This window comes from Oncorhynchus keta, chromosome 21, assembly GCF_023373465.1.
Source record: "Oncorhynchus keta strain PuntledgeMale-10-30-2019 chromosome 21, Oket_V2, whole genome shotgun sequence".
In the NCBI taxonomy this organism is placed as follows: Eukaryota; Metazoa; Chordata; class Actinopteri; order Salmoniformes; family Salmonidae; genus Oncorhynchus; species Oncorhynchus keta.
This window is the reverse complement of record NC_068441.1, coordinates 22593778-22620610: the sequence shown is the minus strand read 5'-3', so window position 1 is coordinate 22620610 and position 26833 is coordinate 22593778. Positions and strand designations below refer to the sequence as shown.

Sequence of the window (26833 nt, the reverse complement as noted above, 5' to 3'; positions counted from 1 at the left end):
TGGGACTTTTGATCAACGCAGAAAATGGCCATTCAAAATAAACATTCTACGACAGTGACCATGTTATTTTTGGTTTAGCCTATTTGATTCGGAGTTCAGACAAAGTGTGTATGTGAAAACAATTTCTAAGATGCATACTTTGCTTTTCTCGAGCTCACTTCACACTAGAGGGAGGCTTGCGCTACTGGTGCTGGCACATGCGCAGATCAAAGACACAGCTTGACCGCCAAATTAAGCTGTTTACATGTCCTAATAATTCAAAAGATTGCTTAAAACGGCTGGTTTTCTGAGCAACGTATGCATATTTCGATTTTGACCTTTCGCCAATTAAGATATGCAGAGTAAGGTGTTTACATGACCATTTCAATACGCCGCCTCCTGCCATAAGTTTAATATCGAATTAGTGTGCATGTAAACATATTCAATAAAACGAGCATAGCTTCACCTGGATAATCTCATTGGAAGATCAGGTGTTAATGTTTTGTATACTCGGGCGTACAATTAATTAATGCCCAAGAGGGTGTGGTATATGGCTAATATACCACGGCTAAGGGCTGTTCTTACGCATGACGCAATGTGGAGTGCCTGGATACAGCCCTTACCTGTGGTATAATGGCCATTTACCACAAACCTCAGGTCCCCTTTGCTATTATAAACTGGTTACCAACGTAATTTAAGCAGTAGGAATAAAATATGTTTCGCCATACCCGATCACGGCTTTCAGATATACAGATTTCAGCCAATCCGCATTCAGGGCTTGAACCACCCAGTTTATCGGGCTCCCGAGTGGCGCAGCAGTCCAAGGCACTGCATCTCAGTGCTAGAGGCATCACTACAGTCCCTGGTTCGATTCCAGGCCACCAGAACCAGCCATGATTGGGAGTCCCATAGGGCGGCGCACAATTGGCCCAGCATTGTCCGGGTTTGGTTGGAAGAGGTCGAAATTGTTCTTAACTTAGTTCAATAAAAGGTCCAATTAAAATATATACACTACCGTTCAAAAGTTTGAGGTCACTTAGAAATGTCCTTGATTGAAAGAAAAGCAAATTTACAGTGCAGACATTGTTAATGTTGTAAATGACTATTGTAGTTTGAAACGGCAGATTTTAATGGAGTATCTACATAGGTGTACACAGGTCCATTATCAAAAACCATCACTTCTGTGTTCCAATGGAACATTGCATTAGCTAATCCAAGTTTATCATTTTAAAAGGGTAATCCCGCTATCTCTCTCAGAATGACCTTCTTGATCCAAATCAGTCAGGTTTCAAGACTAGTCATTCAACTGAGACTGCTCTTCTCTGTATCACGGAGGCGCTCCGCACTGCTAAAGCTAACTCTCTCTCCTCTGCTCTCTTCCTTCCAGACCTATCGGCTGCCTTCGATACTGTGAACCATCAGATCCTCCTCTCCACCCTCTCCGAGTTGGGCATCTCCGGCGCGGCCCACGCTTGGATTGCGTCCTACCTGACAGGTCGCTCCTACCAAGTGGCGAGAATCTGTCTCTGCTCACCACGCGCTCTCACCACTGGTGTCCCCCAGGGCTCTGTTCTAGGCCCTCTCCTATTCTCGCTATACACCAAGTCACTTGGCTCTGTCATAACCTCACATGGTCTCTCCTATCATTGCTATGCAGACGACACACAATTAATCTTCTCCTTTCCCCCTTCTGATGACCAGGTGGCGAATCGCATCTCTGCATGTCTGGCAGACATATCAGTGTGGATGACGGATCACCACCTCAAGCTGAACCTCGGCAAGACGGAGCTGCTCTTCCTCCCGGGAAGGACTGCCCGTTCCATGATCTCGCCATCACGGTTGACAACTCCATTGTGTCCTCCTCCCAGAGCGCTAAGAACCTTGGCGTGATCCTGGAAAACACCCTGTCGTTCTCAACTAACATCAAGGCGGTGGCCCGTTCCTGTAGGTTTATGCTCTACAACATCCGCAGAGTACGACCCTGCCTCACACAGGAAGCGGCGCAGGTCCTAATCCAGGCACTTGTCATCTCCCGTCTGGATTACTGCAACTCGCTGTTGGCTGGGCTCCCTGCCTGTGCCATTAAACCCCTACAACTCATCCAGAACGCCGCAGCCCGTCTGGTGTTCAACCTTCCCAAGTTCTCTCACGTCACCCCGCTCCTCCGCTCTCTCCACTGGCTTCCAGTTGAAGCTCGCATCCGCTACAAGACCATGGTGCTTGCCTACGGAGCTGTGAGGGGAACGGCACCTCAGTACCTCCAGGCTCTGATCAGGCCCTACACCCAAACAAGGGAACTGCGTTCATCCACCTCTGGCCTGCTCGCCTCCCTACCACTGAGGAAGTACAGTTCCCGCTCAGCCCAGTCAAAACTGTTCGCTGCTCTGGCTCCCCAATGGTGGAACAAACTCCCCCACGACGCCAGGACAGCGGAGTTAATCACCACCTTCCGGAGACACCTGAAACCCCACCTCTTTAAGGAATACCTAGGATAGGATAAAGTAATCCTTCTCACCCCCCCCCCTTAAAAGATTTAGATGCACTATTGTAAAGTGGCTGTTCCACTGGATGTCATAAGGTGAATGCACCAGAAAAACCAGAGAAATAAAGGCTATTCCATGCGAGAAATTGCCAAGAAACTGAAGATCTCATACAACACTGTGTACTACTCCCTTCACAGAACAGTCCAGACTGGCCCTGAACAGAATAGAAAGAGGAGTGGGAGACCCCGGTGCACAACTGAGCAAGAAGACAAGTACATTAGGATTTGAGAAACAAGACACCTCACAAGTCCTCAACTGGCAGCTAAATTAAATAGTACCCGCAAAACACAAGGACATTTCTAAGTGATCCCAAACTTTTGAACGGTAGTGTATATACAGTACAGGTCAAAGGTTTTAGAACACCTACTCATTCAAGGGTTTTTCTTTATTTTGACTATTTTCTACATTGTAGAATAATAGTGAAGACAGCAACATTTTTGAAATGACATGGAATCATGTAGTGACCAAAATATTTGAAATTCTTCAAAGAGTCACCCTTTGTCTTGACAGTGTTGGAATTGGCTAAACTTTGATCATTGAGATCGGACATAATCCAGTCTCTTTCATTTCCTAAGTGAATGGTTCTATGAAGAAAATCAATGGACATCTGTGGATTAGATGAAGGAATGTGTTGAGGTCAGGAGGTGAGGACAGATTCTCTTAAGGGAGTAATAAAAGGTTTGTTATCCTGTTACCCTCTTTATTAGCTTCATGTAGAGCCATAACATGTAAGGATTGGAGGAGTGTTTAAACTTGGTTAAAGCTTCTCTAATGTCCGCAAGTTATTTACTCTGAAAAATAAGAACAACGGCTTTGCACACTCTTGGCATTCTCTCAACCAGCTTCACGAGGTAGTCACCTGGAATGCATTTCAATTAGGGTCAGTTTGTTATATCTGGAGTACTTCTCCTGTCCTATTCGGTGTCCTGTGTGAATTTAAGTGTGCTCTCTCTAATTCTCTCTTTCTTTCTCTCTCTCGGAGGACCTGAGCCCTAGGACCATGCCTCAGGACTACCTGACATGATGACTCCCTGCTGTCCCCAGTCCACCTGGCCGTGCTGCTGCTCCAGTTTCAACCGTTCTGCCTTATTATTATTGGACCATGCTGGTAATTTATGAACATTTGAACATCTTGGCAATGTTCTGTTAAAATCTCCACCCGGCACAGCCAGAAGAGGACTGGCCACCCCACATAGCCTGGTTCCTCTCTAGGTTTCTTCCTAGGTTTTGGCCTTTCAAGGGAGTTTTTCCTAGCCACCGTGCTTCTACACCTGCATTGCTTGCTGTTTGGGGTTTTAGGCTGGGTTTCTGTACAGCACTTTGAGATATCAGCTGATGTACGAAGGGCTATATAAATAAATTTGATTTGATTTGAATTAACAGGCGTGCCTTAAAAGTTCATTTGTAGAATTGCTTTCCTTCTTAATCCGTTTGAGCCAATCAGTTGTGTTGTCACAAGTATACAGAAGATTTGGTAAAAGACCAAGTCCGTATTATGGCAAGAACAGCTCAAATAGGCTAAATGAAATTACAGTTCATCAATACTTTAAGACATGAAGGTCAGTCAATACGGAACATTTCAAGAACTACTAAAGTTTCTTCAAGTGCAGTTGCAAAGAAACATCAAGCACTACGATGAAACTGTTCTCATGAGGACAGCCACAGAAATGGAAGACCCAGAGTTATCCTTTGCAGCAGAGTTAAGTTCATTAGAGTTACCAGCTTCAGAAATTGCAGCCCAAATAAATGCTTCAGAGTTCAAGTAACAGACACCTCAACATCAACTTTTCAGAGGAGACTGTGAATCAGGCCGTCATGGTTGAAATGCTGCAAAGAAATCACTACTAAAAGATCACCAATAAGAAGAGACTTGCTTGGGCCAAGAAACACGAGCAATGGACATTAGACCGATGCAAATTGGTTATTTTGGGTTCCAACCGCCATTTCTTTGTGAGACGCGGTGTGTGAATGGATGATCTCTGCATGTGTATTTCCCACCGTAAAGCATGGAGGTGGTGGTGTTATGGTGCTTTGCTGGTGACACTAATTTATTTAGAATTCAAGGCACACTTAACCAGGGTGGCTACCACAGCATTCTGCATATACACAGAATCAGCTACCACAGATAAAAAAATCCCAAAACAGTTGGGATGGCGTATTTACTAGGCAAGTCCGTTATGAACAAATTCTTATTTTCAATTACGGCCTAGGAACAGTGGGTTCACTGCCTTGTTCAGGAGCAGAACAACATATTTTTACTTCGTCAGCTCGGGGATTCGATCTTGCAACCTTCCGGTTACTAGTCCAACCACTACCTGCCGCCCCATTATTATTAGTGGGGCGGAAGGTAGCCTAGCGGTTAGTGGGACTATTATTTGTTTTTCCAACAGGACAATGACCAAAACACCTCCAGGCAGTGTAAGGGCTATTTGACCAAGACGGAGAGTGATGGAGTGCTGCATCAGATTACCTGGCCTCCACAATCGCAACATCAAACAAATTGAGATGGTTTGGGATGCGTTGGACCGCAGAGTTTAGGAAAAGCAGCTAGCAAGTGTTCAGCATATGTGGGAAGTCGTTCAAGACTGTTGGAAAAGCATTCCAGGTGAAACGGGTTGAGAAAATCTCAAGTGTGTGCAAAGCTGTCAAGGCAAAGGGTGGAAGAATCTCAAATATATCTTGATTTGGTTAACACTTTTTTGCTTACTACATGATTCCATATGTGTTTTCATAGTTTAGGTCTTCACTATTATTCTACAAATGTAGAAAATAGTACAAATAAAAACCCTTGAATGAGTAGGTGTTCCAAAAAAACTTTTTACTGGTAGAGAGCGAGCGAGGTAGAGCGAGCGAGGTAGAGCGAGCGAGGTAGAGCGAGCGACGTAACGAGCGAGCGACGTAACGAGCGAGCATGTATACACACGCTATTTTGGCAATATCACCCAGCTCAAGGTGTGTGTGCGTGTGTGTGTGTGTGTGTGTGTGTGGTGTAGACCTTGTCCCATGTCAGATTGAGGTCTGCACTGATCACTCGCATAAACACATATGGGATAGCTAAAAAGCAGTCCGTCTACAATATGCTGTTTTAATATTTTAAAATGTTAACAAGGTGACATCGTCCACTGAACCCCCTTTCATCGTCAAAAGTTCATTTGTAATGTGCACAACATTTGCTAGCGTCTGCTCGCTGAACCAGTCTCAAAAGTTGAGGATGCTAACGCCAGTTCACACACATTCAATGCTGAATAGTCCCAGCTAGAATAGTGAAGTTATAGCTAATGCATAAATGAGTAATCATGAAATACCCGTTCTGCTGTGATTCGTGCGCCAAGTCCTATTGCACAGCTGACTGCTCGCTGTAATATTTGGCCAACAAGATAATGTTGCAAAGTAGTGAGGCACAGTGGCAGATCTCAGAGTCAGATACGGGGCGGCAGGTAGCCTAGGGGTTAGAGCGTTGGGCCAGTAACCAAGTCTGCTGGAGCAAATCCGAGCTGACAAGGTAAAAAAAACAACAACAAAAAAAACACCTGTAGTTCTGCCCCTGAACAAGGAAATGAACCCTCTGATTATAAATAAGAATTTGTTTTTAACTGACTTGCCTAGTTAAATTTAAAAAAGGTTCAATTATTTTTTTTTTTAAACATGCAGATTTCTGAGGGCAGCCCTGTACAACTTCAACAAGCTGGCAAACTAGCTATGGCCATTCAAACAAGCTTGGAATAGGGTGCTAGCTGGAGCATAGTTTGCCACAGTAGCCAGTGCAACATAGCTACCGAGAGCAGAGTGATTTTCAGAAGAAGAGTTCCTCTTCCGATGCAAGACAATGGGGGGGATAAATAAGTTATCTTTGGCAAGAGCTGGGTAGACTGCAGCGGTTGAGAGAGGACATAGTGTGCGTGAGAAAAAGATGACAAGGAGACGAGAGAAAGCTGGCATATGATGTCCCTGAATGAGGGGGAAGATGAGGTTAAGCCAATTTTCCCTCATTCCATGTCTACTTGCTAAGTGGGAGAGAAGGTGACACGGAAATGAGAGGGGGAGAGAATATGATAAGAATTTGAATGACAGTCTCAGGGGATACAAATGACGACTCAGTGACATGGACCCCCCCCCCCGCCTCCCTTCAGAACACACAGAGACAATGCCTGCTCTGTTCCACAGACACAGCCCCACACCTGGCAACCGCCAGACACACAGAAACAGAGGGGGGAAAGAAGGCAGGCAGAAGTGGGAAACTGGGGTAGAAAAGTAGAGTCAAGGAGGAAAGAGAATGGTTGAGGCGACATAACAGTATAGAGGGGGAAAGGATGACACTGGAGGAGGTGAGCTCAGGTGATTCCCAACCATAAGGAGTGTGTGTAAGGAGAGGGAGGGGCTAAATGGGCTCATGTAGAGTGATTGACAGAATCGCTAACAACCAGATACAGAGGAGCGGGCTGAGGCGGTCAAGGAGAGTGCTGGTGCCCCGGGGAGTGAGTTGTCAAAGAGGAGAAGAAAGGAAGAGGAGCAGACGAGGGTCTGAAGGGATATGATCCCCCCAAAAATGTGGAGAACAATCACTAGAGAACGTGTGGTTTGGTTTCTGTCTGAGTCGGCTTAATCTGTCAGATGTTTTTGCACTACGGGAGATTTCAAGCACAGTCCTGGCTGTTAGTAGTTAGTCTAGAAGTGTACTGTAAGTCTGTATAAACTAGCAGAGTTCCTCAACTCCATAATGTAAATTAATGGAGATGAGTGTGTGGACTGTATCTCCGACTTCGTCGAGTCGCTGTCAGTCGATAGTCCTGAAAATGTTCATTGCTACATCCATTTTTGGACTTAAATGATTTATTATATACACCCAATGAATCTTGAAGAATATAAGTTATACATACCTCATGAGTTTAGTTTAACTTTCGTACCCTATCAGAGCTCAAAATAATCTTGCAATGTTTTTAAACAATATGAATGCAAACAAACACTGTATAGCCTAAAAACATGGTTAAACTCATTTTAAATGGCATGGATAGTAAATTCTTGCATCCATAGCTCTGTTATGAATTTAGAATGGTTCCATTCACCGAAAGATTGCTGGATCGAATCCCCGAGCTGTCGTTATGCCCCTAAGCAAGGCAGTTAACCCACTGTTCCCCGGGCGCCGAAGATGTGGATGTCGATTAAGGCATTAAGGATTCAGGAAGACACATTTCAGTTGTACGACTGACTAGGTATTCCCCTTGCCCTTTCTCCAGGCCAGTTCCTCAGCTTTTTACCGAAACAGAAGAATCGGGGAAGGTGCTTTGTTACAGTTTTAATTTAAATAAATTATAGCTTTAAAACCCTCACTGTGCACCCGTTTGTCCTCTGTAGCTATGTGCTTTTCTTTGTTTGCTGAAATCCCCTATCAGATAACATGTTAACCAAATACAACCACAGACAGTCGATACAAGGGAACAGAGACTCAATGTAGTCGAAGCTACACTCCGCCTAAGGTCGTTGCAACCCAACACCCGAGATATACATATCATGGAGTTCAGAAATCCAGCTGTGTGTAAGCTTAATAACTATGACAATTCAATCAGTATTGATTGATACGAGCTTCCGCATAACAAAACATGTAAATATGTTAAGTATTCATCTACACCAGTGGTTACCAAATTTATAGTCCCGTAGTTACAATTTCAGTAAGGCTCTCTTGTTCAGATATCGGTAAGTGGACTGGAGGCAGGGCATGGAAGTAATTTTTCCAACAATTGTTTGCAGACAGATTATTTCACTGTATCACAATTCCAGTGTGTCAGAAGTTTACATACATACACAAGTTGTGCCTTTAAACAGCTTGGATGTCAAATGTCATGGCTTTAGAAGCTTGTCAGGCTAATTGACATAATTTGAGTCAATTGGTGGTGTACCTGTATTTCAAGGCCTACCTTCAAACTCAGTGCCTCTTTGCTTGACATCATGGGAAAATCAAAAGAAACCAGCCAAGACCTCAGGAAAAAATGAATTAATTGTAGACCTCCACAAGTATGGTTCATCCTTGGGAGCAATTTCCAAACGCCTGAAGGTACCACGCTCATCTATACAAATAATAGTACGCAAGTATAAACACCATGGGACCACGCAGCAGTCATACGCTCAGGAAGAAGACGCGTTCTGTCTTTGGTGAGAAAGTGCAAATCAATTCCAGAACAGCAGCAAAGGACCTTGTGAAGATGCTGGAGGAAAGGGGTGCAAAAGTAGCCACAGTAAAACGATTCCTATATCGACATCACCTGGAAAAAAATACAACTGTTTGACCATAATGACCATTGTTATGTTTGGAGGAAATGGGGGAGGCTGGCAAGCCGAAGAACACCATCCCAACCATGAAGCACGGAGGTGGCAGCATCATGCTGTGGGGGTGCGTTGCTGCAGGAGGGACTGATGCACTTCACAAAATAGATTGCATCACAAGGAAGGAAAATTATGTGGATATACTGAAGCAACATCAAGACATCAGTCAGGAAGTTCAAGCTTGGTCGCAAATGGGTGTTCCAAATGGACAATAACCCCAAGCATACTTCCAAAGTTGTGCAAACTGGCTTAAGGACAAAGTCAAGGTATTGGAGTGGCCATCACAAAGCCCTAACCTCAATCCTATAGAAGAATTTGTGGGCAGAACTGAAAAAGCGTGTGCGAGCAAGGAGGCCTACAAACCTGACCTCAGTTAACAGCTCGGTCAGGAGGAATGGGCCAAAATTCACCCAACTTATTGTGGGAAGCTTGTGGAAGGTTACCCAAAACATTTGACCCAAGTTAAACAATTTAAAGGTAATGCTACCAAATACTAATTGAGCGTATGTAAACTTCTGACCCACTGGTAATGTGATGAAAAAAAATCAAAGCTGAAATAAAATCTCTCCACTATTATTCTGACATTTCACATTCTTAAAATAAAGCGGTGACCCCAACTGACCTAAAACAGGGAATTTTTACTAGGATTAAATGTCAGGAATTGTGAAAAACTGATTTTAAATGTATTTGGCTAAGGTGCATGTAAACTTCAACTGTAAGTCCTTCACAATAGTATTGGGTTTGCCTGTCCTAGCCACTCGGTAGCTCACCATATATGACGCTTCTATCCCCTTCTTATTAAATGGTATCGGTTTCTTTTATACATGTCTTAGTACACGAAAGTAATCTTAAATCTCACCCCAAAAAACCTCCTGTGGCTTATTTTTCAAATGGCCATGTTTTGTTTCTAAAATGTCTGCGCAAAAGTGAAGGTTTCATCAAGTTGTGAGATGTGTAAATGTGCAAAAGTACTATGAACACACTGTGGCTGAGGAAAGGCACTACTTCCAATACAAGTGAACCCCAAATCAAAATGTAGTTCATCATATTTGCGCTTCTTGGCTGGTCCAACGATGGTCCTGTCTGTTCGGTGCCTTCCTGGGTAAGGATGCAGTAGCTCTTTGGTTGGATCAGATTCACAACTGTCAGTGTCCATGCTAGCTGGGCTAACAACAAAATATAGATTTACTGATGCTAGCATTGGATGTGCTCGTGGAAGCAGAACAACTGGTGTCCGTCAGGTGCAGGTGTAGTACTGCTGGTAGTAGCAGTACTACCAGTAGAGCTGTTATGCGTCTGAACGTGAGCCATACTTAAAAAAAAAAAAAACATTTATCAATTTTTCGAGCAAACAGAACGAGCAGCAGCTACGTTTGGCTACATACGGACCATTAGTTGAAGTCCTGCGAAAGAGTAACGGTTAATGTGATTGGATGTTAATTTGACAGTGTTTTTTCACTGAACACTAGATAGTTTAATTTTATTTGTCAATGAAATGAGGCTACTCAGGCAAGAAAAAAAACAAATGTATAGCCCCCTTGTAAAATATAAAAAAGGACTGTTTTAAAAATGTGAAAAACATTAAAACAATTATATTTAAAAATGTGAATTACATTTTTATTTGGTGTACCCGACGGCATTGGGCATAACCCTTCTCCTTTGCCAAGATAATCCATCCACCATGCCAAGAAGCTGATTAAACAGCATATTCATTACACAGGGGTACCTTGTGTTGGGGATAATAAAAGGCCACTAAAATGTGCAGTTGTAACACAATGCCACAGATGTCTCAAGTTGAGGGAGCTTGCAATTGGCATGCTGACTGCTGGAATGTCCATCAGAGCTGTTGCCATAGAATTTAATGTTAATTTCTCTACCATAAGCCACCTCTGTCCTTTCAGAGAATTTGGCAGTACACCCATCTGGCTTCAGAACTGCAGACGTTGTTAACGTTGTGAACAGAGTGCCCCATGGCAGCGGTGGGGTTATGATATGGGCAGGCATAAGCTACGGACAACAAATACATTTGCATTTTATTGATGGCAATTTGAATGCACGGAGATACCATGACGAGATCCTGAGGCCAATTGTCGTGCCAGTCATCCGCTGCCATCACCCCATGTTTCAGCATGATAACACACTAGAGGCCGCCTGATTAATCGGAATGGACGATTAATTAGGGCCGATTTCAAGTTTTCATAACAATCGGAAATCTGTATTTTTGGACACCAATTAGGCCGTTTTAATTTGACTTGCCTTATTTAACTAGGCAAGTCAATTAAGAACACATTCTTATTTTCAATGACTGCCTAGGAATGGTGGGTTAACTGCCTAATTCAGTGGAAGAACGATTTTTACCTTGTTATTCAATATTGCAACCTTATAGTTAACTAGTCCAACGCTCTTACCATCTGCCTCTCATTGCAGTCCACAAGGAGCCTGCCTGTTACGTGAATGCAGTAAGAAGTCAAGGTAAGTTTCTAGCATTAAACTCATCTTAAAAAAAACAATGATAATCACTAGTTAACTACACATGGTTGATGATATTACTAGTTTATCTAGCGTGTCCTGCATTGCATATAATCGACGTGGTGCGCATTCGTAAAAAATGACTGTCGTTGCTCCAACGTGTCTCTAACCATAAACATCAATGCCTTTCTTAAAACCAATAAACAACTATATCTTTTTTAAACCTGCATATTTAGTTAATATTGCCTGCTAACATGAATTTCTTTTAACTAGGTCAATTGTGTCACTTCTCTTGCAACAGAATCAGGGTATATGCAGCAGTTTGGGCCACCTCCTCGTTGCAAACTGTGTGAAGACTATTTCTTCCTAACAAAGACAGCCAATTTCGCCAAACGGGGGATGATGTTACAAAAGCGCATTTACGAAAAGAAAGCACAATCGTTGCACGACTGTACCTAACCTTAAACACCAATGCCTTTCTTAAAATCAATACACAGAAGTATATATTTTTAAACCTTAGCTGAAAGAAATCCAGGTTAGCAGGCAATATTAACCAGATGAAATTGTGTCACTTCTCGTGTTCATTGCACGCAGAGTGAACTGCCTCCTACTCTGTCCCAGATGCTAATATATGCATATTATTATTGGATAGAAATCATTCAAACAGTTTTAGAAACTTCAGTGTGTTATCTGTGAGTATGATATTACATTACATATTCCGGAGACACCTGAAACCCCACCTCTTTAAGGAATACCTAGGATAGGATAAAGTAATCCTTCTCACCCCCCCCCCCTTAAAAGATTTAGATGCACTATTGTAAAGTGGCTGTTCCACTGGATGTCATAAGGTGAATGCACCAATTTGTAAGTCGCTCTGGATAAGAGCGTCTGCTAAATGACTTAAATGTAAATGTAAATATTACTCATATGGCAGGCGAAAACCTGAGAAAAATCCAACCAGGAAGTGGGAAATCTGAGGTTTGTAGTTTTTCAAAGCTTGGCCTACCAAATACACAGTGTCTGGAGTCAAGTTGCACTTCCTAAGGCTTCCACTAGATGTCAACCGTCTTTAGAAACTGGTTTCAGGCTTCTGCTATAAAGGAGGGGCTCATGAGACCTGTTTGAGTCAGTGGACTGGGAGAGTGTCTCAGGCTCAAGACGCGCGCTCCCGACAGAGTTACCTCTCGTTCCAGTGCTTTTCGTCAGACATAGGAATTCTCCGGTTGGAACATTATTGATGGTTTATGTTAAAAACATCCTAAAGATTGAATCCATACATCGTTTGACCTGTTTCTACGACCTGTAACGGAACTGAGTTGTCATCTGGACGAAGTGCTCGCGCCTCATGAAGATGGATTACTGGGCTGAACACTAACAACAAGTGGCTATTTGGACATAAATGGACTTTATGGAACTAGTCAGTCAGTTATTGTCAAACTGGGATTCAAAAGGTAAGTGACTAATTTTAATGCCATTTCTGACTTTTATGGGGGCTCTCCTTGGCTGGAAAATGGCTGTACGCGTTTCTGTGACTAGGTGCAGACCTAACATAATTGCAAAGTGTGCTTTCGCCGTAAAGCGTTTTTGAAATCTGACAGCGGATGCATTAAGGAGAAGTTTATATTTCCATGAATAACACATGTATAGTTTATCAATGTTTATGATGAGTATTTCTGTCATTTGATGTGGCTCTCTGCACTTTCACCGGATGTTTGTTTGGGACAATGCATTTTTGACCACAACGCGCCAATGTAAACTAAGATTTTTGGATACAAATATTAACTTTATCGAACAAAACACACATGTATTGTGTAACATGCAGTCCTAGTAGTGTCATCTGATGAAGATCAAAGGTTAGTGATTCATTCGCTCTCCATTTCTGATTTGTGTGACTCCTCCCTTTGCCTGGAAAAATGGCTGTGTTTTTCTGTGACTAGGTGCAGACCTAACATAATCGTTTGGTGTGCTTTCGTCATAAAACCTTTTTTGAAACCGGACACTGTGGTGGGATTAACAAGTTTATCTTTAAAATACTTCTATGTTTGAGGAATTTTAATTATGAGATTTGTTGTTTTGAATTTGACGCCCTGCAATTTCACTGGCTGTTGTCGAGGTAGAGCGTCCCACTGGTACCAGAGGGGTTAAGATGCGTTTAAGGGCCTCCCGGGTGGCGCAGTCATCTAGGGACTGCAACGCAGTGCTAGCTGTGCCACCAGAGACTCTGGGTTCGCGCTCTGTCGCAGCCGGCCGCAACATTTTAATAAAATAAAGATGTGTTTTTTTATAAGATAAGTTCAATGCTAGCTTGCAGCCACAAGGCCATTTTGATGCTGCACTCACCTAACAGGTGGTCAGCCTGCCACGCAGTCTTCGTGGATTGCAATGTAAATCAGCCATAATCGGCACCCAAAAATGCCGATTCCCGATTGTTATGAAAACTTGAAAATCGGACCTAATTTTAAACAAATATTTAAAATAAATAAGTAAAAACAAATAAAATAAAATTAAAAAAAAAAAAAAAAATTGGCCATGCCGATTAAACCGGTCGACCTCTAGTGCAAAGACCGCATCACTGTCTTGAAAGACTACAACTTGTCCTGACACTTCCTGATGAAGCATGCTGAAAAATATAGGAATATGGCTTCTGAGCAGAGGGAAAGTGCACCAAGAGAGTTGCTTTCTCAGTTGCAAAAGCAGCAAGGACTTTTCACAAAACTGCATTCAGTAAACAACGGAATTGCGAGAACTAACTGTCCCAAAATTGCTAAAAACAGCAACCCAGTCGCTGAGGGCAAATTCGTTAAAGAATGTTTAAAATGGACTCTGCAGCAATACTTTGGCCTGACAAGAAAGAGCTGCTTGAAAATGTTTCCCTTTCAAGACGAAGAGTTGAGGACAGAGAATATGGAACAGTTGAAAGACAAGGATTTCACATATTTCTCCTTGGCCCTGAATGAGAGCAGTGATGCACGTGACACGACACAGTTGTTAATATTCTTACGAGGCATAACCCCAGACTTTGAAATTACAGATGAGCTTGCTTCAGTGCAGTCAATGAAGAGCACAACCACAGGGAAAGATAAGGGAGGTTAGTAAGTGTGTGGCAGTGCTGGTACAGGGTTTTGAAAAGTTATCCAGTGTGACTACTGATGGTGCCCAAACTTGACAGGAAAACATGTTTGCCTTCTGAAAAGGACATAAGATCAAGTAGCTGAGTTGAACCCAGATCAGAAAATAATTTTCCTGCATTGCATTATTCATCAGGTGGTGTTCTGTAAATGTGTTCTGAAAATTTGCCATGTTGTGGATACAGTCACTAAAGTGGTAAACTTCATAAGAGCAACATCTTTAAACCACAAGCAGTTTGTCTCACTGTTGGAAGACAGTCGGATCATGCAGATCTCCCCTACCACACAAACGTGAGATGGCCGAGTTTTGGGAAGATGCTTAAAAAAAAGGTCTGGGACCTGAAGTCGGAGATTTCTGAGTTTTTACAAATGAAAGGAAAATGTGGATTTCCCTCAACTGCAAGAAAGAATGGTTGGCTGATTTTGCCTTCACCGTGGACATCATGGCCCTCATGAATGAACTGAATTCCAAACAAGGGAAGATGAAGGCTTTGACAAGGCTGTACAAGGGGAAATTCTTCCTGACCCACCAAGTAGAAGCCAACCAACTCACACCTTCCATCCCTTACTAGTATGTTCCCTATCAGACAACCAGTGGGAGAAGTATACAAAATCGCTGCTGCATGCTTTGAACTGTGAGTTCGTCGTTTTGAGGCTTTCAAAGTGTTGGAAAATATCATGCTGCTGGTTTCCTCTCCTTTCACCTTCAATGTGGATAACGCTCCCACTGACCTGCAACTTGAGCTTATCGATCTTTCAGTCTTTTCCCTCTGTGTAGTTCATTGCATATTTAATAAAGAAAATACCTAACAAAAGTAGAACATGGATGTGGTTTATTTCTGTGCATGTTAAGGAAAATAAGTAGCATATCAGGACATGATTTACATTAGATATATCAGTCAACAGTCATACACATGTATAATCCTTCTGGCCCACAAAGGCAAAAATATATTCTAATGTGGCCCTCCATGGAACATAATTGCCCAGGCCCGGATTAAGGTCCAATGAATTTACGTAAATTAACTGATTCCCTTTAACTTTGTAAAAATGCAGAGTAGCCTAGTGGTTAGAGCGTTGGACTAGTAACCGAAAGGTTGCAAGTTCGAATCCCCGAGCTGACAAGGTACAAATCTGTTCTTCTGCCCCTGAACAGGCAGTTAACCCACTGTTCCCAGGCCGTCATTGAACATAAGAATTTGTTCTTAACTGACTTGCCTAGTAAAATAAATAAATATTGTAATGTAGACAGATTATTTGTTTCTCTGTGGAGCACTCAGATTTGCATGGGTGAGGTCACGAGCAGCAGGCTACTCGTCATGGGGTCCAAACAAGAAAAAGGCAATTATATCACAATTTTGTTTTTTTAATAAGTGTTCATCATACGACACCTCTACAATACAAAATGTTGAAAACCACAATAAAGTGTGTGTTAGCGTATACGTCTCTTCACAGTCAGCGTTGTTCCATGAGGTGTGTTTTTTTTTTACTGCTTGCTTAAGTTACATGATGCAGAATTGAGTTCCATGTAGTACTGTGAGTTTCGCAGTGTCTTGTGGACTGTGAAGAGACCCCTGGAGGCATGTCTTGTGGGGTATGCATGGGTGTCAGAGCAGTGAGCTCGTCGTTTGGACAGACAGCGCCGTGCTTTCAACATGTCAATACCTCACAAAGACAAGTAGTGACGCAGTCACTCTCTCCTCTACTTTGACCCAGGAGAGATTGACATGCACGTTATTGATGTTAGCTCTCCGTGTACATCTAACCTGTTAGTCCACTAGGGGCATTATTTCATTTTTGGATAAAAAGACGTGCCCGTTTTAAGCGCAATATTTTGTCACGAAAAGATGCTCGACTATGCTTGGAATTGATAGTTTTGGAAAGAAGACACTGACGTTTCCAGAACTGCAAAGATTTTCACTGTGAGTGCCGTTGAACAAAAGCTTCAGGCAAAACCAAGATGTTTGAGCGCCCAGGAAATGAACAGGACTTCTGAAGCTACGTTTTCCATGATCGCCTTATATGGCTGTGAATGCGACAGGAATGAACGGACACTTTCTATCGTTTCCCCAAGGTGTCTGCAGCATTGTGACGTATTTGTAGGCATATCATTGGAAGATTGACCATAAGAGACTACAATTGCCAAGTGTCCCGCACGGTGTCTGCGTGGAAATTGGTGCGCAAAAAGTCAGCTACCAGTATTTTTCCATCCGAATCAGAGAAGAATGCACGCTTCCAGGGACGGCATTTCAATGAAGAGATATATGACAAAACACCTTGAGGATTGATTCAAACAACGTTTTCCATGTTTCAGTCGATATTATGGAGTTAATTCGGAAAAAAGTTTGACGTGTAGGTGACTGAATTTTCGGTTAGTTTCGGTAGCCAAATGCATAGTAACAAAAACGGAACGTTGTGTCCTACACAAGAATCTTTCAGGAAAAACTGGACATCTGCTATGTAACTGAGAGTCTCCTCATTGAAACATCTGAAGTTCTTCAAAGGTAAATTATTTTATTTGATCCCTTTGCTGGTTTTTGTGAATATGCTGCGTGCTAAATGCTAACGCTAAATGCTAAGCTAGCTATCACCACTCTTACACAAATTATTGATTTTCTCTGGTTCTAAAGCATATTTTGAAAATCTGAGACGACAGGATTGTTAAGAAAAGGATAAGCTTGAGAGCAGGCATATTTATTTCATTTCATTTGCGATTTTTAGAAATCGCTAACGTTGCGTTATGGTAATGAGCTTGAGGCTGTAGTAACGCGACCGCATGCGGGATGGGGCGGACTATGAGGTTAAGGGCCAGCCGTGCTTCTCTGTTCTGGGCCAACTGTAGTTTGCCTGTGTCCCTCCGTGACACTTGACCGGGCAGGAGTCCAGTTGCAATAAAACTAAGGATGAGCGATTTTACGATTGGATCTTCTATCGACGATGTTTAACAGCCATCATTGATGGTGATGACATCAGCAAAAAAGCACAAGCATTTCGCTACACTCGCATTAACATCTGCTAACCATGTATGTGACAAATAAAATTTGATTTGATATTCCTCATTTGCCATACCATAAGTTAAATACATACAGTACCAGTCAAATTGGACACACCTACTCATTCCAGGGTATTTCTTTATATTTACTATTCTCTAAATATATATATTCTTCAAAATAGCCACCCTTTGCCTTGATGACAGCTTTGCACACTCTTGGCATTCTCGCAATCAGCTTCATGAGGTAATCACCTGGAATGCATTTCAATTAACAGGTGTGCCTTGTTAACGGTTAATTTGTGGAATTTATTTCCTTCTTAATGAGTTTGAACAGTCAGTTGTGTTGTGACAAGGTAGGGGTGGTATACGGAAGATAGCACTATATTGGTAAAATATCAAATCCATATTATGGCAAAAACAGCTCAAATAAGCAAAGAGAAACGACAGTCCATTACTTTAAGATTTGAAGCAACTTTGAAAGTTTCTTCAAGTGCAGTCGCAAAAACCATCAAGCACCATGATAAACTGTCTCTAATGAGGACCGCCACAGGAAAGGAAGACCCAGAAATACCTCTGCTGCCGAGGATAAGTTCATTTGAGTTAGCAGCCTCAAATAGCAGCCCAAATAAATGTTTCAGAGTTCAAGAAACAGACATCTCAACTGTTCAAAGGGGACTGTGTCAATCAGGGCTTCAAGATCAAATTGCTACAAAGAAACCACTACTAAAGGACACCAATAATAAGAAGAGACTTGCTTGGGCCTAGAAATTCCATTCTTGTGGGCTGGCTAAGGAGTATTAGTGTCACAGAGGTCTTTGGCTTGGTTTGCTGACTAACTCTCTCAAAGAGTGCAGTGTATAAAGTCAGGACCTCTGCTGTCTCAGCCCATGACTGTCACCAAGGGAGTACCCCAAGGTTCTATCCTAGGCCCGACTTATCAATTTACATGAACAACATAGCTCAGGCAGTAGGAAGCGCTCTCATCCATTTATATGCAGCTGATATAGTCTTATACTCAGCTGGTACCTCCCCAGATATTGTGTTAAACGCTCCAGAACAAAGCTTTCTTAGTGTCCAACAAGCTTTCTCTGCCCTTAACCGTGTTCTGAACACCTCCAAAACAAAGGTCATGTGGTTTGGTAAGAAGAATGCCCCTCTCTCCACCGGTGTAACTACTACCTTTGAGTGTTTAGAGCTTGAGGTAGTCACCTCATACAAGTACTTGGGAGTATAGACTTGGTTTCCTCAATCATAATCGCACCTCTCTCACCCCAGCTGCCAAACGAACCCTGATTCAGATGACCATCCTACCTATGCTCGATTACAGAGACATAATTAATAGATCGGGTGCTCTTGTGTGGCTAGATGTTCCTCACCAGATTTGCCACCAATGCTCCTTATAGGACACATCACTGCGCTCTATACACCTCTGTAAACTGGTTGTCTATGTACCCATCGCAAGACCCACTGGTTGAAGCATATTTATAAACCCTCTTAGGCCTCACTCCCCCCTGAGATACCTACTGCAGCACTCATCCTCTACATACAACACCTATTCTGCCAGTCACTTTCTGTTTTAAAGGTCCCCAAAGCACACACATCCTTGGGTCGCTCCACTTTTCAGTTCGCTGCAACTACAGACTTGATTATGTTGGAGGCGCTTCCATTAGACAGATCTCTGCTATATCATGGATCAAGAGTTGACGTAAGGCCAAATAAACAGGTTGTTTTTCCAGCAGCAGACTATGATCGATAATGTCAAAAGCTGCACTGAAGTCTAATAAAACAGCTCCCACAATTGTCTAATTATAATTTTTTCCCCGCCAATCATCAGGTCATTTGTAAGTGTTGTACAGTTGAGTGCCGCTCCCTATAAGGTTGTCTTCTGCTGAAGACTCACCAGGTCGATGAGGTCACTGAGATTCTTCTCGATCTGCTGGGGAGGAAGACGCCTCATCAGGTCCAGAGCACAGTCCAGCTGCTGGTCATTCTGAAACACACAAAATATGTCAGCTTTTGATACACATTCCAACACAAAATGTATAGTTCTGCAAAAGAAAGTCTAAAAGCAAGTTGCACTTGCCCTTTGTCAATTTTCTTTTATTTTACAAGAGAAAATTAACTCGAAGTTGACTGTTCAGTTGATTTTCATTAATTTTTAAAAAGGAGATTAAATTAACTTTAAAGTGTTTTAGTTTAAAATGCATCCCAGTCACGGTCTGCATTTAAATCAACCAAAATAGATTGAATTGACCACAGAGCCAAAAAAGTTCCCGGCCTCCCACACAGCCCCAGCAGAATGAGGAGGCAGCCAGTGATGGATGCATGTTACATTCTTACGGTAGATACGACAGAGCCGAGCCAGGCCGTGACTAGGGTATGTAGAGAACATTTACACCCTGACAACAATAGCCATACACTCACTGCATCCTAAGATTCAGTTACAGCCTTTATCAAAGCAAAACTAAGTGGCATGAGAGAGGAAGTTCTGGATTTGCCCCTAAATAGCCTTGTTGAGCATGTGATAGGCCTATCTAGTACACTAGGAATCTTTACAACACATGGCAGATTCCTTTAGGGGAGTGTCTAAATCTACAACTGGGCCCTAGCTAAAAACTCAACGCTTTAGACAGGGTCAAATGTGAAAAACATTTTGCAACCATGGTAGTTAGACGGATTGACTGGTTACCATATAAGGCAATGCTGTGGAGCCTCCAGTTATTGATACAGGCCCGTCATTTTATGGCATCTAGAAAGGCCATCATTATTTTAAGTCTATGTAAATTATTTGATTGCTTGAGAGCTCATAAATGAAGCCAACAGTTCCCATCAACTGAAAATGTGACTAAACCTATACCAAAAGGATGTGAACGATTCACTCCACTGCCTCTGCTAGAAAACTGAGTACAAACCTTTGTGGAAAGAATTTTAATAACACTTAAAATACTAATTTGTGGAGAATGAGTATCCTTTACAATACTCTGCTCTTACTGGCACAATTACCATAGAACCGACAGTTATGGATGAGACTAAAAATGTAGTTTAAAAGAATGGGCTTGGAAACTCAAACCCTGGCAATTTGACTGGTAATGGGTACACTCACAATTACTGTCTGGTATTGTAATGCAATCATTTCCACGGTAACGTAGAATGTTCATTAAAAATGTTAAAAGGTCAAATGTGAACAGCATAGTGGGTAAATTTCCACAACTTTGAGAGTTGAAGCGTGAGGCTCAACTTCTCCTCTGTTTTGGTCCCCTGGCTACCACGCTGTGAACAGCGTGAAACGATCGCATGCACAGATACTGTGTGTGAGCGAGGTGTTGCATCTCACTCATCTCAATATCTGCGGTGCTGCTCATGGCAATGGCAATTCACTGAGTCTACCTTTAACTGTGGCTCATGCAATGTTTTTTTTCCCAATGCAGTGGAGTTAAATCAACAAATCACAGCATGGGTGGGTACACTTCCTGCTTTTACTTCCTGCTTTGCTCCTATGGGTACACTCGCAAAGGCTGCCAGTCCACCCATTATGCCATCATTGACTTTAATGGGAACGTCCATTATATTTATTCTATTTCTATGGCAGCACATGCAGTCAGGAGCGGAGGAGAAAAGAAAATGTGCCTCTTTATTTTATTTTTTTATTTTTATGATGCCTGCTGTGGGCTCAGCCTTGCCTTTTTGAATACAGGCCCATTTGTGAAGTTTGTATTACAGACAACTTTGTCAAACAAGCACATATAAATAAATGTGATTAAACTGAACTTCAGAAAGAAGGATGAATGAATACGGATTGATTCATGGCGTCAGTCCCTCCACAAGCTTTCCTTATGTTCAATTACTGAGGAGATCTAGCAGTGGAACAGAGAGGATTGTTGTTAATAGGGAGAAGCTAAGCTGGCGGACCACCTAGCAGAGACTTCCCTGAAGGTGATCCCTCTCTGAACTATGGTGATCAGGATATCAGCATGCAGGGAAGGACAGGCCAGCCACAACATGAAACCCCTGAGAAATGTACAGGACTGAGATATCTGGAGTAGAGGTCGACCGATTAATCGGCATGGCCAATTAATTAGGGCCGTATTCAAGTTTTCATAAGAATCTGTAATCAGCATTTTTGGACACCGATTATATTGCACTCCATGAGGAGACTGCGTGGCAGGCTGACCACATGTAAAAGGAACCACCAGCTTTCATATGTTCTCATGTTCTGAGCAAGGAACTTAAACGTTAGCTTTTTTACATGGCACATATTGCACTTTTACTTTCTTCTCCAAAACTGTTTTTGCATTATTTAAACCAAATTGAACATGTTTCATTATTTATTTGAGACTAAATTTATTTTATTTATGCATTATATTAAGTTATAATAAAAACTGTTTATTGAGCATTGTTGTAATATATATTTTTAATCAGTAGTCTTTTTTTGGTCCTCCATTAAAATCGGTATCAGCGTTGAAAAATCATAAATTGGTCAACCTCTAATCTGGAGCAAATGAAGTCAAGTTTATATTCATCCAACTTGAACTTAAAGCAGTTCCGACTGTAGTCCTATTCCAATTAAATAAACAAAAGTAACAATTTTAGTAAGTACTGATAAATAGTGCAGCAACACACCAATCTTAAGAGATGGAAAGACAACAAATTGAGATATAGCCTAGAGCCCTAAAAGTCTCGAAACAACAAACTGAACACCTGTCAAAACACATGGTGGTTCTCATAAACAACATCTGATTCGCAAACAACAATGCCATTATTCAAATTCACGGGAATACCAGTAATCAACTCAATGTATTTCATTTTATACGCATCAGCAGTCTGTTTTGGAATGGGTGGCCAGTAATAAACTGGTCCTAAACATCTCTAAAACTAAAGAGCATTGTATTTGGTACAAATCATTCCCTACATTCTGGACCTCAGCTGAATCTGGTAATGAATTGTGTGGCTGTTGATCAAGTTTAGGATACTAAATTACTTGGTGTCACCTTAGATTGCAAACTGTCATGGTCAAAACATATAGATTCAAAGGTTGTAAAGATTGAGGTCGGACCGCTGTGGCGTTTTTGACACCACTCGACAAATCAAGTCCCGCAGGCTCTAGTTTTATCTTATCTTGAATATTGTCCAGTCAAGTGCAGCAAAGAAAGACCTCGTTAAGCTGCAGCTGGCCCAAAAGAGGCACATCTTGCTCTTCATTGTAATCAGAGGGCTAATATTAATACTACACATGCCAGTCTCTCTTGGCTAAGAGTTGAGGAAAGACTGACTGCGTCACTTCTTGTTTTTATAAGAAAGAATGTGCAGGAAATTCCAAATTGTTTGCGTCGCCAACTTACACACAGCACACACACTTACCCCACCAGGGGTCTTTTCACAGTCCCCAGGTCCAGAACAAATGAATGGAAACTTACAGTATTATACAGAGCCATGAGTGCATGGAACTCCTTTCCATCTTATATAACACTAGTGCAGAAAACCTGGTTTCAAAAACCAGAATCTCACAGCACAACGCCTCTCCCCCATTTGACCTACTTGTTGTGTGTATGTACTGACATGTGTAACTGATAGATACATTTTAAAACATTAACATGTGCATGTAAATTGTAAAGTCTTGCCGAATGTCTTTCTTTATACATGTCAGAACTTGTAACAGAACTCTAACTTGTAATTATATATACCCTAACTTTTGCCACACAGGAAGGGTCTATGACTAGCCTATTGTAGCTTTGTTAACTTATGACTGGCCAACAACAAACGGGGTCTGCCCCAGTTAAACTAGATGTCACCATTGGCGTCGGCTAATGGGGATCTTAATAAATCCAAAATCAAATGCCAAGTCATCAGATGAAACCAAGGTAGATACCAGCCAGAGAAGAGCAGCTGGCTATAGGATAATCACACAGACAAAAGCATTCCTTCCCTAAACAAACTTCAGTCTCCTTTCTCCTGAACACAGCCAAGGTTTTCAGATCATCTACTGCATGCCCTTCACACTTTTGGGTTGTTTCTAGGCAGATGAATCAGTCTTGTTCAGACGACACCTGCACTCCCTGACACTGTTTACCAATGCCCTAGTCTCAGTGTAAACACTGCCGGACCAACTGCCCAGGGGGCTGAGAAGAGCAGCGAGGATGGACCAACATGATGGATGAGGTCAGCGGGTGGCTGCGGAGACAAGCCATCTGCTCTCCATTATATTGTATTAGACCTTCATTCCAAGTGTGCAACATTCATAAAAGGAGTAGAGTGGAGTTTGAGGTGTGAATGTAGCTAGTTAAATTTGTTGGTGACAAGCCAGTCACATTACTTTAAGTTTATTATTATTTTAAACACAAGTTTGTAATGGTAATGTTTTTTTGCATATCCCAACTCCCCTGCAGGAAGTGGGGTCATGGCTAGGGTCGCCATTGTACAGCATCCCTGGAGTAATTTGAGTTAAGTGCCTTGCTCAAGGGCACAGTGAAATATTTGTTTAAATGTTTTCAACTTGTCAGCTCTGGTGCTTGAACAATCCACCTTTTTGTTACTGGCTCAATGCTCTAACCTCGAGGCTACCTGCCCCATAATATAGGCCTATAGTCAGAAAATAACTGCTACTGTTATTTTTCTTTACTTACCTACTGTTCACCTAATACCTTTGCACTATTGGTTAGAGCCTGTAAGTAAGCATTTCACTGTAAGGTCTACTACACCTGTTGTATTCTGCACACGTGACAAATAAACTTTGATTTGATTTGAATTGCCATGCACGTGACAATGGTGGTTGAATATATTTTGTCAGGTGCACCATAATATGCCTAACATTGAAAGGATGTTGGTGAATTATTTCATGAAACAATTTCAGTTACATTAAACGTGTTCTACAAAAAGTTACACTGACAGTAAAGTCAACAAAAGCTACTGAACACGTAATTCACATTGTTGAAGTCAATGAAAAGTTGTGAGTTGAGTTGAGGTTTACACGTCGCCTCAAATCCAAAGGAGGGAAGGGGCGGAGCAGGCCGATTTTAGCGACAGGCAACCCAGCGCTTGTACTATTTTAACCATGGTGTGTGTGTCTGCAAGAAGAGGGGGTAGCGAGAGCGAGACCCCTTTAATCCCCGAACTAGTTTATCAATCCAAAACATCCTGTAACTTTATTCTGCGCGCGGAACATCAAGCTGGCTAGTTAGTTAACAATGAAATTCGGAGTAACATTCATAGCTAGGTCGTTTAGCTAACTGTGGGTAGATAATTTATATGAATGTACATGCCTCTGTCGAAACGTAACACAGCACTTCCTATAAAAGGACAGATGGCATGCTAGCTGGCTAATATCCCTGAGCAGCCCCACCAAAAACGACCCATTCCTCTAGCTCGTCTCCGCGGCCTTACCATGTCTGCGGCGCTCAGTGACGATCTCGGAGAGGAAATATGCTTTACACGTACGTTTTATTGTGCTTGCACAACTTGTTCTTCTATACTGTTGTTGTTTTTATCCCCAACATGTAAATTATGTTTCTTTCGCCTCCCTCACGGAACCCAGCCCTGTCAGCGAATTAACTTCCTCAACCGGGTACAGGAAGGGGGATCGTCACTACTTACCACAGTCACAAAGTTATAAACCCCACCCATTTCTATAAAAAAAAAAGGTTTTATCTGATCTTAAACGTAACCCTAACCGTAACCACACTGATAACGTTGTGAATAACCATAACCTTAAATTAAGACCAAAAGTGGCATTTTATTTTTCATGAATTTTTAGGATATGGCCAATCGGACCTTTGTGGCTGTGGTAACTAGCGGAAACACAGGAAGGGAGACGGTGAAAAATGCGGAGATTGCATGTCCGGGTCACACCACTCCTTCTCTGAAACAGCCAATCGGAGAGGAGTAAGTAAGGGATTGCCAAGTATGGAAAAGAGAGGAGTGGTGAATGGTAAAGAGTAGATGAACAGAGGGACGAGAAGAGGGCGATAGAGGAGGGGAGGAGGGGAGGGGAGGGGGGGAGGGGAGGGGGGAGGGGAGGGGAGGGGAGGGGGGGGAGGGGAGGGGAGCACCAATGATGTATACAAACCCTGGAATACAGAAGCAATGTATTGGCCATTGACCTGTGTTTGATTTGCTAGACATGTTTGATGTAGCAATGTAAGTTGATTTTTGTATTATGAATAATAAATAATAAATAAATAAAAAATAACTTTTTTTTTAAAATATATTAAAAAAATATATATATATATATATATATATATATAAAATCATAATAATAAAAATGTATTGGCCATTGAGAGGGTTTTGAAGACAGCGGTCGGCCATATTGGCACTCCCCTGTAGGAGCAGTCCATGGGCTCCCCAGTGGTGCAGCGGTCTAAGGAACTGCAACTCAGTGCTAGAGGCATCACTACAGACCCGGGTTCTATTCCAGTCTGTATTACAACTGGCTGTGATTGGGAGTCCCATACGGCTGTGCACAATTGGCCCAGCGTTGTCTGGGTTAGGCTGTCTTTGTAAATAAGAATTTGTTTTTAACTGACTTGCCCAGTTAAAAAAATAGGGATGAATGGAATTCTACAGTATTTTCAATTAAATGTTTCAAGGACAAAATGACATGTATTTAAGTGTTTTTGTTGTTGTAGTAACATTAGTACTCGAAAAAAATCTGAAGGAAAATGTTTTATACATTTGTTCATGTTTTATTTGTATGTTTAGCTCAAATAATATAATGTTAAAGTATACATTAACGTGGGCTTATGTTGAAAATGATAGACCTTTCAAACGTTGTATGCATCTCAGCAACATTATCGGTAAGCGACATGATGCCTACTGTACCAAAGTGATTTAAACAGGAGTGACGTGTGTTGATATATAGGCTAACAGAATTGGTTAAAAAAGAGTTATGCATGCTAACATACTAGGCAATAATTAAGAGTAGGCAGAGTGATTGCTTAAGGTGAAATTTATACCAAACGTTTTACCATTGCAACATTTGAAGTAGGACTATGTCACATTCAACGTGGTTTTATGGAGCGTGGTATAGAGTTCCATTCAATTTAAGGGCTTTATTGGCATGGGAAACATATGTTTACATTGCCAAAGCAAGAGAAATTGTGACGCCTGCTCCCGCTCTCAAAGGCGCCAGGCACCCCAGCATTACGCACACCTGCCTTACCTCATCACGCTCATCAGCGAATTATTGGACTCACCTGGACTCAGTCACCTGTTTATTACCTCCCCTATACTTGTCAGTTCCCCAGCTCTGTTCCTAGCTGCTGCATTGATTGTCGTCTGTCTTTTGAAAATGTTTCAATTTTTACATTTCACCTTTATTTAACCAGGTAGGCCAGTTGAGAACAAGTTCTCATTTACAACTGCGACCTGGTCAAGATAAAGCAAAGCAGTGCAACAAAAACAACACAGTGTTACAC

General features: G+C 42.0%; 1 protein-coding gene across 2 annotated transcripts in view; it reads right to left on the bottom strand.

Annotated features, from left to right (window-relative positions):
• Nucleotides 1–24996, bottom strand: part of LOC118400276 (F-actin-capping protein subunit beta isoforms 1 and 2) — a 32697-nt gene extending 7701 nt beyond the window's left edge. The window contains exons 1-2 of one of the 2 annotated variants that reach the window (XM_035796957.2): nucleotides 24804–24996; nucleotides 19327–19416 (exon numbers count right to left, since the gene is read on the bottom strand). In XM_035796957.2, the coding sequence (XP_035652850.1) occupies nucleotides 19327–19416; nucleotides 24804–24806 (93 nt within the window). In that variant the 5' untranslated portion in view covers nucleotides 24807–24996. The remainder of the gene's footprint in view (nucleotides 1–19326; nucleotides 19417–24803) is intronic. The other variant, XM_035796959.2, reaches the window with a different exon arrangement.
• Nucleotides 24997–26833: the final 1837 nt, after the last annotated feature.